Genomic DNA, 15,902 nt, shown 5'->3' on the forward strand with positions numbered 1-15,902 from the left:
AATTTTTCTGCTCGTGCCGGCGGCGCCGCCCCCCCAAAAATGCCGCCCCGGGCGATTGCCCGGTTCGCCCGTGCCAAAAACCGCTACTGACCATGCTACTTAAACACAGGACTTTTACCCTTGTGATACACAAGTAACAGACGTACACAGAAATCTTGTAAAAGTGCAAAAATTATTTAAGTAGCAGTTTAAAAACTATACACAGTAATATGCATGACCAAGAAGGCGGAAACACACAATAAATGTAGCTTACTGCTCCAGTTCAATGGCTATGGGGAATGTTAAAATCTGGCACCCCCTGGCTGGCCAGTGAATAAAAGTGAGAGGCTATAACACGAATTTCCCTTATGAAGTTATATCTAGCACAGCACAGCCACACGTGAGATTTACACAGCAAAAGCAAATAGCAGGTATAATAACGTACAGGTCACCAAACATTTTTAATAAAACATAAACATCTTAACCTCTGTCAATTCTCAATAAGAACTTCTGTAGATGAATGGCAGAAATAAAGCCAGTATGGTTAGTTATAAGTGAAGATGGTAATGCTGTTTGTGGAGTTGTTTAATTCTCCTCTGCTGAAATCTTGAGAGATTTAATGTCTTTTATATTCAGTTGATTCATCCAAGGCTGTGGCTGGAAGTCAGTTGTAGTTCCCTATCAGTTGGTCACTCTCAACGTACGACGTGACCGACGAATAGGAATCTCGCTAGAAAGGCCAATCTACTTCGAGTGAAACTAAATGAGCCAATGCACATTGGTGTGAAATAATTTGCATCAGCTGCTCAGCCACACAGGGCGGGTATATAATGAGCAGAAGGTGCGATTGCACTTCAGCTTTTTGCTTCGGAGCCGAGCGTTTCGATGCTGTTTAGTCTACTGAGTGATCAAACAACAAGCAAGCGCTTCAGGAGGATCTCTCGTGTCTGGTGTGGACGATGCAGCGGGGTCGACTTTCTCTCTCTCTCTCTCTCTCTTCTGTTTTTGTGTTACTGAGCAAAACAAAAAGGCTGTTTTCACAGCTGGTGACGATGCGCCAAGAGCGCTGTAGAGCATTCCCCTGAAAGAGCTTACATGGGTATGAATTGCGTGTTTCTAAAGATGGCATTCCACCCTTTTTGTCTGGTTGCGGTCATTTACTGTCCTCACTGATGGCCACGATCACAATCTTGCTTGCCTGGGAAACATGTGAGACTGTGTTTGTGGGTGGTTCATGTTTTCGCATGAGGACATGACCCTGTCGGCACACCAGTTGACTCTTCTTTCTCCGGAAAGCTCGAGTCCCCTCTGTTGTTGGCCAGCCACTGCTTGTGTGTAAAAGCAGAGCTGCAGGTCTGCTCAACACTCTAGGAGACCGTGGAGATCTGCGAGAGCTTCCGCCGGACAAAACCAGACGGGTCTCTCGCTCCTCAGCTTGTCGTGTGCCGTCGAGTTGCCGGGCTGCAGCGCGGGTTGTCGCGGCAACCCAGTGCTCGCTCTGCGCTCTAGGTGCGCGGTCTCTTTGTCTATTCTCCGTTGTAGTGTCTTGAGCAGCTTCTGGATGGGATTGCTGGTCCTTAAAAAAAAAAAGGAGGAACCTAGCGTTTCATTCAGGGCTCCAGCTGAGGGCAGATGTCGATTGCTGCATCGGAGAGAGGGGCTATTTCGCTCTGGAAATAAGGATGATGCTGAGTTCCCACTGTAATAGTGTGTGTGTGCTTATGCTGAATCAGATTCAGACCTGACAGCCATCCTTTCCCAGGTCTTTCTCGGATGTGCATTTAAAACTTAGCAGTATGGAGTTATATTGGTGCCAAAATATGGAACACCAAAAGTGCCAAATTCTGTTTTCACCTCTCTCACTACTCTTGACGGTGGGGTGGCTGTGCCTCTGGCAGGCTACCTCCGCCAGGCCACCTCTGCCCTGCATGCGAGACCAAGGCACTCTTATTGTACGAGGATAGTTCTGAGCCGGATTTGAGCTGCGCTTGTCGATCAAGTCACAGCGCAGGCCCTCGGTCAGACGATGTCCACCTTGGTGGTCCAAAAGCACCCCTGGCTGTCCTTTCTGAGGTGTGAGAGGTCGTCAAAGTACGCTTTCTCGATGCTCCCATCTTACAAGGTGGCCTTTTCGGCGAATAGGAATCTCGCTAGAAAGGCCAATCTACTTCGAGTGAAACTAAATGAGCCAATGCACATTGGTGTGAAATAATTTGCATCAGCTGCTCAGCCACACAGGGCGGGTATATAATGAGCAGAAGGTGCGATTGCACTTCAGCTTTTTGCTTCGGAGCCGAGCGTTTCGATGCTGTTTAGTCTACTGAGTGATCAAACAACAAGCAAGCGCTTCAGGAGGATCTCTCGTGTCTGGTGTGGACGATGCAGCGGGGTCGACTTTCTCTCTCTCTCTCTCTCTCTTCTGTTTTTGTGTTACTGAGCAAAACAAAAAGGCTGTTTTCACAGCTGGTGACGATGCGCCAAGAGCGCTGTAGAGCATTCCCCTGAAAGAGCTTACATGGGTATGAATTGCGTGTTTCTAAAGATGGCATTCCACCCTTTTTGTCTGGTTGCGGTCATTTACTGTCCTCACTGATGGCCACGATCACAATCTTGCTTGCCTGGGAAACATGTGAGACTGTGTTCGTGGGTGGTTCATGTTTTCGCATGAGGACATGACCCTGTCGGCACACCAGTTGACTCTTCTTTCTCCGGAAAGCTCGAGTCCCCTCTGTTGTTGGCCAGCCACTGCTTGTGTGTAAAAGCAGAGCTGCAGGTCTGCTCAACACTCTAGGAGGCCGTGGAGATCTGCGAGAGCTTCCGCCGGACAAAACCAGACGGGTCTCTCGCTCCTCAGCTTGTCGTGTGCCGTCGAGTTGCCGGGCTGCAGCGCGGGTTGTCGCGGCAACCCAGTGCTCGCTCTGCGCTCTAGGTGCGCGGTCTCTTTGTCTATTCTCCGTTGTAGTGTCTTGAGCAGCTTCTGGATGGGATTGCTGGTCCTTAAAAAAAAAAAGGAGGAACCTAGCGTTTCATTCAGGGCTCCAGCTGAGGGCAGATGTCGATTGCTGCATCGGAGAGAGGGGCTATTTCGCTCTGGAAATAAGGATGATGCTGAGTTCCCACTGTAATAGTGTGTGTGTGCTTATGCTGAATCAGATTCAGACCTGACAGCCATCCTTTCCCAGGTCTTTCTCGGATGTGCATTTAAAACTTAGCAGTATGGAGTTATATTGGTGCCAAAATATGGAACACCAAAAGTGCCAAATTCTGTTTTCACCTCTCTCACTACTCTTGACGGTGGGGTGGCTGTGCCTCTGGCAGGCTACCTCCGCCAGGCCACCTCTGCCCTGCATGCGAGGCCAAGGCACTCTTATTGTACGAGGATAGTTCTGAGCCGGATTTGAGCTGCGCTTGTCGATCAAGTCACAGCGCAGGCCCTCGGTCAGACGATGTCCACCTTGGTGGTCCAAAAGCACCCCTGGCTGTCCTTTCTGAGGTGCGAGAGGTTGTCAAAGTACGCTTTCTCGATGCTCCCATCTTACAAGGTGGCCTTTTCGGCGAATAGGAATCTCGCTAGAAAGGCCAATCTACTTCGAGTGAAACTAAATGAGCCAATGCACATTGGTGTGAAATAATTTGCATCAGCTGCTCAGCCACACAGGGCGGGTATATAATGAGCAGAAGGTGCGATTGCACTTCAGCTTTTTGCTTCGGAGCCGAGCGTTTCGATGCTGTTTAGTCTACTGAGTGATCAAACAACAAGCAAGCGCTTCAGGAGGATCTCTCGTGTCTGGTGTGGACGATGCAGCGGGGTCGACTTTCTCTCTCTCTCTCTCTCTCTTCTGTTTTTGTGTTACTGAGCAAAACAAAAAGGCTGTTTTCACAGCTGGTGACGATGCGCCAAGAGCGCTGTAGAGCATTCCCCTGAAAGAGCTTACATGGGTATGAATTGCGTGTTTCTAAAGATGGCATTCCACCCTTTTTGTCTGGTTGCGGTCATTTACTGTCCTCACTGATGGCCACGATCACAATCTTGCTTGCCTGGGAAACATGTGAGACTGTGTTCGTGGGTGGTTCATGTTTTCGCATGAGGACATGACCCTGTCGGCACACCAGTTGACTCTTCTTTCTCCGGAAAGCTCGAGTCCCCTCTGTTGTTGGCCAGCCACTGCTTGTGTGTAAAAGCAGAGCTGCAGGTCTGCTCAACACTCTAGGAGACCGTGGAGATCTGCGAGAGCTTCCGCCGGACAAAACCAGACGGGTCTCTCGCTCCTCAGCTTGTCGTGTGCCGTCGAGTTGCCGGGCTGCAGCGCGGGTTGTCACGGCAACCCAGTGCTCGCTCTGCGCTCTAGGTGCGCGGTCTCTTTGTCTATTCTCCGTTGTAGTGTCTTGAGCAGCTTCTGGATGGGATTGCTGGTCCTTAAAAAAAAAAAGGAGGAACCTAGCGTTTCATTCAGGGCTCCAGCTGAGGGCAGATGTCGATTGCTGCATCGGAGAGAGGGGCTATTTCGCTCTGGAAATAAGGATGATGCTGAGTTCCCACTGTAATAGTGTGTGTGTGCTTATGCTGAATCAGATTCAGACCTGACAGCCATCCTTTCCCAGGTCTTTCTTGGATGTGCATTTAAAACTTAGCAGTATGGAGTTATATTGGTGCCAAAATATGGAACACCAAAAGTGCCAAATTCTGTTTTCACCTCTCTCACTACTCTTGACGGTGGGGTGGCTGTGCCTCTGGCAGGCTACCTCCGCCAGGCCACCTCTGCCCTGCATGCGAGGCCAAGGCACTCTTATTGTACGAGGATAGTTCTGAGCCGGATTTGAGCTGCGCTTGTCGATCAAGTCACAGCGCAGGCCCTCGGTCAGACGATGTCCACCTTGGTGGTCCAAAAGCACCCCTGGCTGTCCTTTCTGAGGTGCGAGAGGTCGTCAAAGTACGCTTTCTCGATGCTCCCATCTTACAAGGTGGCCTTTTCGGCGACACTGTCGAGGACTGGCCCAGCAGGTCTCCGCAGTTCATGTCAACTGGGAAAAGAGCAAACTCTCCCCTGTACAGAGGATCTCTTTTCTCGGTATGGAGTTGGATTCGGTTGCACAGACAGTCCCCAGACAGTCCCCGACTGTCCCCTCTCTCAGTCGGTGCTGAGCTGCTTGAACACGTTCAAAGGCAGGACGGCGGTCCCACTGAAATTCTTTCAGAGACTCCTGGGGCATAAGGCAGTGCCAGCAGCGGTAACTCTGCTCAGGCTGCTCCATATGAGACTGCTTCAGCACTGCCTTTACAGCTGAGTCCTGAGATGGGTGATGTGGCATCACGGCACTCACCGTGTGACAATCACACCGGCGTGCCGCCATACCTTCAGCCTGTGGTCAGACCCCTCGTTTCTGCGGGCAGGAGTGCCCTTGGAACAGCTGTCCAGGCATGCTGTGGTGTTCACAGATGCCTCTGCCACCGGCTGGGGTGCCATGCTCAATGGGCATGCGGTCTCAGGGGTGTGGACGGGCCCCCAACTGCATTGGCACATCAACTGCCTTGAGGTTCTAGGTGACTTACCCCCAGAGGTACTTAACACCATCACTTCTGCACGGGTGCCATCCACGAGACGTGCGTACGCCTTGAAGTGGAACCTGTTCGTCGAGTGGTGTTCTTCTAGCCGAGAGGACCCCCGAAGATGTTTGATAGGGTCCGTGCTTTCCTTCTTGCAGCAAGGGTTGGAGCACAGGCTGTCTCCCTCCACCCTCAAAGTACATGCTGCCGCTATTTCAGCATATCACGACCACATAGATGGCAAAACAGTAGGAAGGCACGACCTGGTCGTCAGGTTCCTTAGGGGGGCGAGACGGTTAAACGCCCATCCTCCTGGGCGCTGGCACGTGGCTCCTCGCTAACAGATATCTGTAGAGCTGCGGGCTGGGCGACACCTAACACGTTATATATATATAACACTGAATTTGTTAAGGTTCTGTTTAAAACTGGTTTTGAGTCATTTATACATTCATAGACATCAACATTCGGTATATGAAACACAACAATGGAGACATTCTTCATGCCAGCATACAAAACACATTCATGGCTCCCAGCATGCATTGCAGCATGAATTAATTATGCAGCTGAATTATTTTTTGATTGTCACCATTGTTAAGGTTTGTATGACAAGTGCTGATGTCTAAATGTGTCGTTTTAAACTTTTATATATATTTGAAGAATCTTACACAAATTTCTTCAATTACAAATTATTTTTATGACATCAATTGAGTTCATTACCTTCTTTTCTAATTACTTTCAAGTTCCAAAAGTGAGCAAAACTACTGTGAAAGCAATTGTTTTATATAGTCCTTTGTCTGTTATTAAAACAGACATGTTGTTCTCCATAAACACCTGCAATTGCTGATAAAGCACCAACTTATACAAAATCAAGGATCAAGAGCCCAACTAAGGCAAACACTGATCTCCATGATGGTGACCTCAAACGAAACATTTTCAATAAGACATCAACATCTAAACCTCTGTTAATTCTCAATAAGAACTTCTGTAGACGTGTGACAGAAATAAAGTCAGTCTGGTTAGTTATAAGTGAAGCTGGTAATGCTGTCTGTGGAGTTGTTTAATCAGATCTTGAGAAAGTTAACTTTTATCTTCAGTTCATCTAAGGCTGTTTCTGAAGAAAGTTGTAGTTTCTGTTTCTATTTTTCTATTTTTCAGGAACATCACACTAACCTTTAAATAACATTCTAGTAACATTAAGGAAACTGGACATTTTTATGTTCTTGGAATGTTAGAAATCAACGTTCCTATAATGTTTTTTTTTTTTTATCAAAATTAAGTTGAAAGAATGTTTGAGGAACATTATACCTTTTAAAACACGTTCCTCTAACGTCAGGAAAACTGGACATTTTTCACGTTCCCAGAACCAACACTGAATATTTGGAGAACGTTCTTATAACAAAAGTCTGTTAGCTGGGAAGTAGGCCAAATATACTTAGACCTTTCTGTCAGTATGTCAAGTATACTTAAGTGCAATTTTAAATATTTCTGAGAAATAAATAAAGTATATTTCTGAGAAGTGTGCAAAAAGTAGACTGAAAGTATACTTTCTTATTTTAAGTTTAAAAGAAGTACACTAATAGCACACTTGAATAAATGTACTTTTCTTAAGGGATGTCTCGTAAGCGATTGGGGTGTTTTGTTGTTGGATGTAATAGTGAGCATAGCCTTATATTTATATACTTGACGTTATATACTTGACGAACATATACTTGACTTTTACTAGTCCTGACATCAGAGCCGCTAGTGTTGTCAAAAGTATCGACTTCGAAACCAAGGTGTAACCCAGGTTACAAAAATAAAATAAAAAGCATTAACACATGAATGAGCAGAATATTTATTTTATTTTCATTTTATTAGTTATTTTTGTGTTTTGGAAAAAAATAAAAATAATAATTTTTGTTTGGAAGAGCCGACCAATGAGAGTTGGGAATGTTGTGTAGCGCATTTTTTTGTTTTCTCAGTCTGAGCTGAGAACTGCTGAAACCTTACTATAGCCTACAGTCAACAAAACTAAAAAGTCGATGCATGTCTCCAGTATGTTAAATACGTTAAGTTTTGATTAAAACATTATAAACATTTACTTTGCACCCTTAAGACCTTGGCAAGAGTTTACGTCAAAAATGTATATCAACTTACTTAAACATTATTTTCAGGAACAGCTCATTTAATTTCTTAGTATAATAATAAATGTTTAGTTTTACAATTGATTCATTGTGTTTCCAATCTTTAAAATAATACAGTGAAAAGACAGTATGTGATAAACATGTTTCCAACATGTTTTATTTTGTTACACTTATTGATGTTCAACAAAATACTTAAGAAACATGCATTTCGTCTCTCTGAAAAAATTGCACGCATGCTCAGCTCAACAGCTCATCAGGTTCTCAGTATGTCGAACATGTCCGAAATAAACAGTTCTCGGTTCTGTACTGGTGATCCGAGAACCGCTGTACCTGTACGTACGGTAGTGCGCGCGTGCGCAGTATCAGCTGCTCGTGCTCATCACTTCTCTCAGCACAACATGTCTCAGCTCAGTGAACTGTTGGATTTACTGGAGTAAAATATACTCCGGGATATTGGTTTATTTCGAGTCGAAGGGACTGTCAGGACTCAGGCATGTCCGAAAGTGAGTAACTTTAGTAAAATTGTGGATCAGTGCTGACGCAGTATAATTTTTTGTAATAGTCGCAAAATGCAATGTGCTTAGTCAGTGATAGTCAGAAATCGGAAGGTCTCTTTAATGATGTGCCCCATGCTCAGAGATGGGAAGTAACAAAGTACAAATACTTCGTTACTGTACTCAAGTAGATTTTTCAGATATTTTTACTTACTTTACTATTTATTTTTGTTCCGACTTTTTACTTTTACTCCTTACATTTTTAAGTCGAATATCAGTACTTTCTACTCCTTACATTTTACAAAATTGGCTCGTTACCTTAGTTTCAAATAATTTCAGTGGAGTTACCGTTATTATTTTTCGCGTCATCAACCCTTCGCAGGGAGTTTGAATGACAGGCAATCTGACCAATCATAATCCGCCATCTGCCATTTTGTCCGACAAAGCAGTCAGGAGAGTAGTAGATTAACATTGGAGGATTTAAACTTGAAAAATTAAGTGTACCGACGTCTTTCCGCGGTTAAAACAACATTCCTTCTTATGTTCATTCATGTTTATTTGATGCTATAAATTAACTAGAAGGAAGAGATGATCGGTTAACGAGCAGCTTTAACTGATCGATCTGTCAGACACAAAACTGTATTTATTGTTTAAATGTCTTTAAAAAATGACTAAATTTGAAAAGTGAGACTTTGTTTCATATAAAAAAATAACCTGGTCTGTCCTGTCTGTCAGTGTGTTGTCAGTGTCCTCTCTGCTCCGCGATGTGTGTTTCACTGCGTGAGAACTTGGTGTGGCGTGAGAGCGGCGTCGCTTGCCGGTCATAGCAACGGTAACTAAAGGGGGCGGGTCTTTGCGAACGGTCAATTGGATGGGAATATACGTTGCACTTAACGCACCACTACAAGACGACTCGACAGATTCGGTGGCATTCATTCGCGGCAAATCATTACATGTAGATTCCTTTAAATGTTAAGGGGAAGATTAAAAAAAGAGAAACTGGATCTGTGAATTTTCACAGAATCACAATTGAATTTATATCTTGCTACTCAGTCAGAATCTTATTAACCTGGAGTCCCAATCTGTCACAATAATCATATAGGCTATGTAATGGTTTAGGCCTATTGGCAGACATCCATTTAAAATGTAGGCAATGGCATATAAAGAACCTTTTTTCCAAATCCACTTAAGTTCCTCAGCTTGCACTCTAGTAACATGTAGCTTTGCATAAAAAATGGTTGTCATTCGCAAGGCTACTTTTACTTTTATACTTCAAGTAAATTTCCAAGCCTGTACTTTGTACTTTTACTTGAGTAAAGAAGTTAAATCAGTACTTCTACTTTTACCAGAGTATTTTTTAACACAAGTATCTGTACTTCTACTTGAGTACGGGAAGTGAGTACTTTTGCCATCTCTGCCCATGCTCCATTCATTAGTGCCTTCGGTTTGATCTATCCTGGACAGAGATTTGCGGGAACACCAGACTACACATTAATCTACTATGAATAATGATTTCAGAATACTTCAGAATACATCAAGATGTAACATTTATTTGTCAGGTAAAAATGTATCATGCTAATTACACAAGTGATTAAAAGCCAATTCAGAAATAATACATGACATCAATTACTCAAAGATGACTCTAAAAGTAAGCAATGCATTCCTGACAGAGACACACAGGGGTGTGAGAGTGTGTTCCAAGTGTAAGACTTGAGAAAACACTGACACAGCACTGCATGGGGGTTGTTCCTGGTTACAGGTTCCCAAAGTCTGCTCTGCCACTTCCTCTTAAATACCCAGACCAGAACAAAAGGGTTATACCAATATCTTTTAGAGTTGTTTTGGGTCAATTCATATACCCCAGGGGGTAACGCCTGGTTTCGGGGGAGAGGGGAGAATTATCAGATATCTTGAAGAGACATCTCCCAGAGAGGAGAAAAGGATTCTCCTGAGTTCTCAGTCTTTCTCATAATACCAATGACTGCAATGAAATTAAGACCATTTTACTCATCGCACTGAGACATTTAAAATGATACCAAACATGAAAAGGAAAAACAATAGATTCACAAGATACATCATATGTGATATATGAAGACTTCAGATGCAAAAGCCTCTAAGTGCCACCTGAAATTTTCTTCTAAAATGATCATTTTTATCAAGCTTGTATGTTTATGTTCAGTTATTTCACTTTAATGGCAATGAAAATTACCTATTAATTGTCATTAAAGTGAAATTACTGAACCTAAATATACGAGCTTGATAAAAATTATCATTTTAGAAGAACATTTCAGATGGCATTTAGAGGCTTTTGCATCTGAACATTCTTAGTGAACTTTTGGTGACTTGACTCAGGAGGAGAGGAAGGGTGGAGGGAGAGGGAGATGCAGACATAAGGAAGGAGAAAAGTTTGGACAAGACAATGTCCTGTGCTCTTTCTTTGCGATCTTCTGACCAGGGTGTTTTATTGCTTTATTGTAGGGAGAATTTTATCTCAGCTTTTGTTTTAGCAGGAACATCAGTTCTTACATTTAAAACTTTGAATCGTCAAAGAAAATACGTCATTAAATAAAACACTGAAGTACATAAAACACATACTCACACATGACATTGAGCTGAACAGCAGGAGAGATGTGAGTGTGTCCGTCTACAGCACAGCTATATCTGCCTGAATCCTCTCTTCTGACTGACTGCAGCAGGAGTTCATTGTTTCTGTCTCTTCTCTCAGTTAATGGCTGTGAGTTTCTGTACCAGATGAATGTTGCTCTGTCAGTCAGAGCGCAGCTGCTTTTACATCTCAGATTGACTGAATCTCCCTCTGTCACTCTCTCAGGAGACTCCACCTGAAGATCTGAACACAACACACACATTATATCTAGTGCTGCTGTCATACACTGATTATTATTCAACATAATGCACAGAAGAAGAGATAAACCTCATCAAAGTCACCTGTGACATTAAGAGTCACTCCAGGTTTACCAATCCATTTTCCATCAGGTTTATCAGTGATGAATCTGAAATAGTACATGTGTGAATCCTTCAGTGTCACATGACTCAGTCTGACGGTGCAGTTCTGCTGTTTATCTCCCAGATACTGAAGCCTCTGACTGTATTCAGGGTCCTCAGACAGATCTGGAGGCTCTTCACCATGTATTAACAATTTAGCCCAGAACGCTTTCATGATCTGATATCCAGTAGGGTATGTATAAGTGCATCTCATTATCACTGTTGAGTCCTTTAGTGCACAGATGTGTGAAGGACTGTAACTCACACCCCAATCATCACTAGAAACCCCTGAAACACAGATTATTGGGGTAGTTTACACACACACACACACACACACACACACACACACACACACACACACACACACACACACACACACACACACACACACACAAATCAATATTTTACAATTACCCTCATGTTGTTCCAAATCTTTACGCTGTTATTTTTTTCCCTGGAACACATGAAATGTTTACATTGCAACGCAATTGAAATAATAGTTAGTGATGTACAGCAGTGGTTCCCAACCTTTTTTTGTCTGAGACCCCCTTTTTCCCAAGAAAATATTTTAGGGCCCCCCTTCACATTTAATGATATTTTCGCTCTTGTAAGCTTGCAGCAAGGATGACAAAATATGTTGTTTTCAAACAAACGGTATGTTTACTATAAACATATATGTTTATGCACAAATAATAGCCTATAATATTGAAAATACAATAACAAAAACATTAGTAGGCCCTTTGTAATTTGAAAACGTAAGCCTAGGAGTAGCCTATAAATTTGCCCTATTTTTTAAATGCAATAACAAAAATATCAATATTCACACTTTTGTGTAGGTAAAAAAAGAATGAATATAGGCTATTACTAAATTACTTCTGTCTGGGGCCTCAATACTTGCATGTTATTTGTGAGGCTTTATCAATGTGAGGCTTTATTTTTTAGGCTTTTGGCGCTATAGCGAGCGATAACAAACATGCGTTTATTAACAGAATAATGCGTCTTTCGGAAGAACATTGTAGCCGGAACTACTTCTCTCTCTGTGTGCGTCTATGACGAGTCACGCAGGTACTGGTCTACTCCGCAGCGGCAGCGATCCGAACCAGTGTAAAATAGTCCCAATGTAATCACTTATTATAGGTGTACCATAGTGATTCAGGATAAGACAAAAACACGGTTTGGAAGATGGATTCATGATGAACTCGCTCATTATATAAATTTTGAACAGAAAAAAGTTAAGGACTTTTATTTAATGCAAATTGCTCAAAACTTTTCAAAATATGACGCGACCCCCCACAGAGCTCGCTGAGGCCCCCTTGTGGGAACGCCCCTGTTGGGAACCGATGATGTACAGTACATAATTTGTACATTGATTTTTTTTATCTTGGTACGTTTTAGTTTGGGGAAAACAATGAAACATTTAGCTGAACTTTAGTTTTTACTAAAGACTAAAATTTGCTTAATATTATATTTTTGATTCATACAAAAAATGTGAAAGGGGGTTCAAAAGGATGATTGACAAAAGTTAAAATGAAGTTTGTAGTTCTGAACTGGATCCTCCTCCAAAGCGCTATGGATTGTGGGCAATATTAGCTGTTATAATGAGCACGCATCCACACTTCGAAAATCCATCAGAAATAGAAGACCATACAGGGACTTCTGGCATACTCTTTTCAACATACTATGCTTTGGGACATACTTATTTTTATATCACATACTGTTAAGGATATACAGCATGGACATTGAGACGCAGGGTATCACTTGTTTCAGCATCTTCTTCTCCTGTGTTTTGATACAGAGATTATGTACTCTTTCAGAAGATGCGTAATAGCGCCCCCTACCGTATAACAGTGAAAAAACTGATAGCCTGAAATTTCAGTCAGTGGCTGGGAAAAAGTAAAGAGATTTGAAGTAAATTCATAAGTACACTTCCAGTGGACTAGCCTACTCAGATACTCAGAATTAGGAGCATATCTGTTTTCTTTATAAATCAATATTTTCAAAACACAACTACAAGCCACTTATACTTAGAATACTTAATTATACTTTTAAGTATATCTCAATCAAAAGATAGGTACATAGGCCAAATATACTTAGACCTTTCTGTCAGTATGTCAAGTATACTTAAGTGCAATTTTAAGTATATTTCTGAGAAATACATAAAGTATATTTCTGAGAAGTATATGAAAAGAAGACTGAAAGTATACTTTCTTATTTTAAGTTTAAAAGAAGTATACTAATAGCACACTTGAATAAATGTATTTTTCATAAGGGATGTCTCGTAAGCGATTGGGGTGTTTTGTTGTTGGATGTAAGAGTGAACATAGCAGTCTTCGTTTACTAGTCCTGACATCAGAGCCGCTAGTGTTGCCAAAAGTATCGACTTCGGTACCAAGTCGTTACTGAAATTCAAAAAATGTGACGAAACCAGCATTTCCCTCTAGCATTTTGAGCGCTGTTGAACGGATTCTTAAACACCTCTGATTGGCCATTGCATTCACACGCTCAACATATGTCTCTGATTGGCTACAATAATCAACACTTCAAAAACATTTTGTAAATAGACATCTTACACAGCGCTTAGATACACACAGGAGCGTTTAAAAGCAGGCATCTATCAGCAGATCCCTAATATATCCATTGATAGACGGATCCCCTGATAGACAGATGCGCTGATAGACACATGCTTTCAAACATTCCTGTGTGTATCTGTGTAAGCGCTCGGTGAAGACAACATGTTTTTGAAGCGTTGATCATTGTAGCCAATCAGAGCACCTAAACACAATGGCCAATCAGAGGTGTTTAAGAATCCATTCAACAGTGCTCAAATTGTGTCACAGTGTCTGGTTTGTGTATCCCGGGTGTCCACTAGAGGTCTCTTCCCCATACTGTCACCACTACATCATGAACTGCATTTCCCACAATCCTTGTCTGGACTCATCACTGTTTATTGCACTCAGCTGTTTCCCGATGATTTGCATGGGCTATATATGGTTGAAAGGGGGCGGGTAAAGGGCGGGATGTCGATTTTTTTCACGTGCGCAAATTATCAGGTAGACTGTGATTTATAAATGGAAAATTGAATGCAGGTGTGCGTGCGCACGGTTTTATAAGTCTACATTTTTGTTTGCGTACTCCATTTTTGGCTTTCGGGCGCACGTACACTTTTAGTAAGGATCCTACGCACAGTTTTATAAATGAGACCCTTGAGCCGGTGTCTGTTCCTGTTCCTGAGCCTTCGCTGTGGCCCGAGGGGTCGTCTCCGCCATGGCCGCCCAATGGGTCGTCTGCTTCGCCCTGGCCACCCTATGGACTGTCTGCTTCGCCCTGGCCACCCAATGGACTGTCTGCTTTGCCCTGGCCACCCAATGGACTGTCTGCTTCGCCCTGGCCACCCAATGGACTGTCTGCTTCGCCCTGGCCACCCAATGGACTGTCTGCTTCGCCCTGGCCACCCAATGGACTGTCTGCTTCGCCCTGGCCACCCAATGGACTGTCTGCTTCGCCCTGGCCGCCCGATGGACTGTCTGCTTCGCCCTGGCCGCCAGCTAAGCCATCACCCCCTGTTCCTGTTCCCCTCCATGGACCTGCCCCCCCATCCCTCCCCCTGATCCTCCACCGTTCCACCTACCTCCTGGACTATTGTTTTTTTTTTGTGTGTGTGTGTGTCTTGGAGCGTCTGGTAGCCGCTCCATAGAGGGGGGGTTATGTCACAGTGTCTGGTTTGTGTATTCTGGGTGTCCACTAGAGATCTCTTCCCCATACTGTCACCACTACATCATGAACTGCATTTCCCACAATCCTTGTCTGGACTCATCACTGTTCATTGCACTCAGCTGTTTCCTGTTCCCTTGTTAGTTTCTGTGTATATATATACCCTGTTGGATCAGTGTTTGTCACGTTATTCCTAACAAGTCCTTGTTATTCGTCACACCACTTTGGAGGTCTGTTTTCTTGCCTGTTCTTGTTTTGTTTCTCGTTTATGGTTTGCTTATATGGATTTTGACCCCTGCCTGGACTGGTTTTATGATTTACGGATTACCCATTAAACTGCTATTGGATCTACCCCTGTTTCCTGTGTGTGGTATCGTGACAAATTGCTACTATATTAAAAATGTCACTATGTTATTTATTGTTTTGATCAAATAAATGCAGCCTTGTGAGCATAAGATACTTCTTTCAAAAACATTTTTAAAAATCGTAATTATTTATGTCAAGACCACCCATTGGCCAAAAGACGGAGTCCAACGGTCTGGGCGAAGGTATAATGCGTGTATGTCTTTCCAGCGCTCCAGTGAAGTTCACTTAATTTATTGGAATTTAGTTTCAATATTACTTTAGCTGTACACTTAATCTGACTTCAATTTCAAATGATAATCAAATTTAGATTGTGTTTCTTATTAGAAAATAATCATAAATATTTATAATGAATTAATTTTGATCTTTGATTATTCTGGGTATCCCATATTTTCAATTATTCATTCATTAAGGACCCTGTGTCGCTTTGAGACGTCATGTCACGAATGTGCGCTCACGATCACAAACGTAGCCAGTTCTGAAATAGTCAGAGGATGCAGTGTAAACTATTTTACCCTTAAGCAGTCGCCCATGCTTCCCTAAAGGTGTAATTTTTTGTAATAGTCACAAGATGCAACGTGCTAAGTCAGTGATAGTCAGAAATCGGAAGGTCTCTTTAATGATGTGCCCCATGCTCCATTCATTAGTGCCTTCGGTTTGATCTATCCTGGACAGAGATTTGCG

The 15,902-nt window shown here is 42.9% G+C and overlaps 1 protein-coding gene across 1 annotated transcript in view; it reads right to left on the reverse strand.

Annotated features, from left to right (window-relative positions):
- LOC309493638 (sialoadhesin-like) overlaps nucleotides 1–15,902 on the reverse strand; it is a 190,702-nt gene that overhangs the window by 101,726 nt on the left and 73,074 nt on the right. Inside the window, exons 8-9 of the mRNA XM_082162792.1 lie at nucleotides 11,088–11,432; nucleotides 10,741–10,989 (exon numbers count right to left, since the gene is read on the reverse strand). Coding sequence (XP_082018918.1) covers nucleotides 10,741–10,989; nucleotides 11,088–11,432 — 594 coding nt within the window. The remainder of the gene's footprint in view (nucleotides 1–10,740; nucleotides 10,990–11,087; nucleotides 11,433–15,902) is intronic.

The sequence above is a fragment of the Leuciscus leuciscus genome, assembly GCF_965113295.1.
Source record: "Leuciscus leuciscus genome assembly, chromosome: 3".
NCBI classification, from domain to species: domain Eukaryota; kingdom Metazoa; phylum Chordata; class Actinopteri; order Cypriniformes; family Leuciscidae; genus Leuciscus; species Leuciscus leuciscus.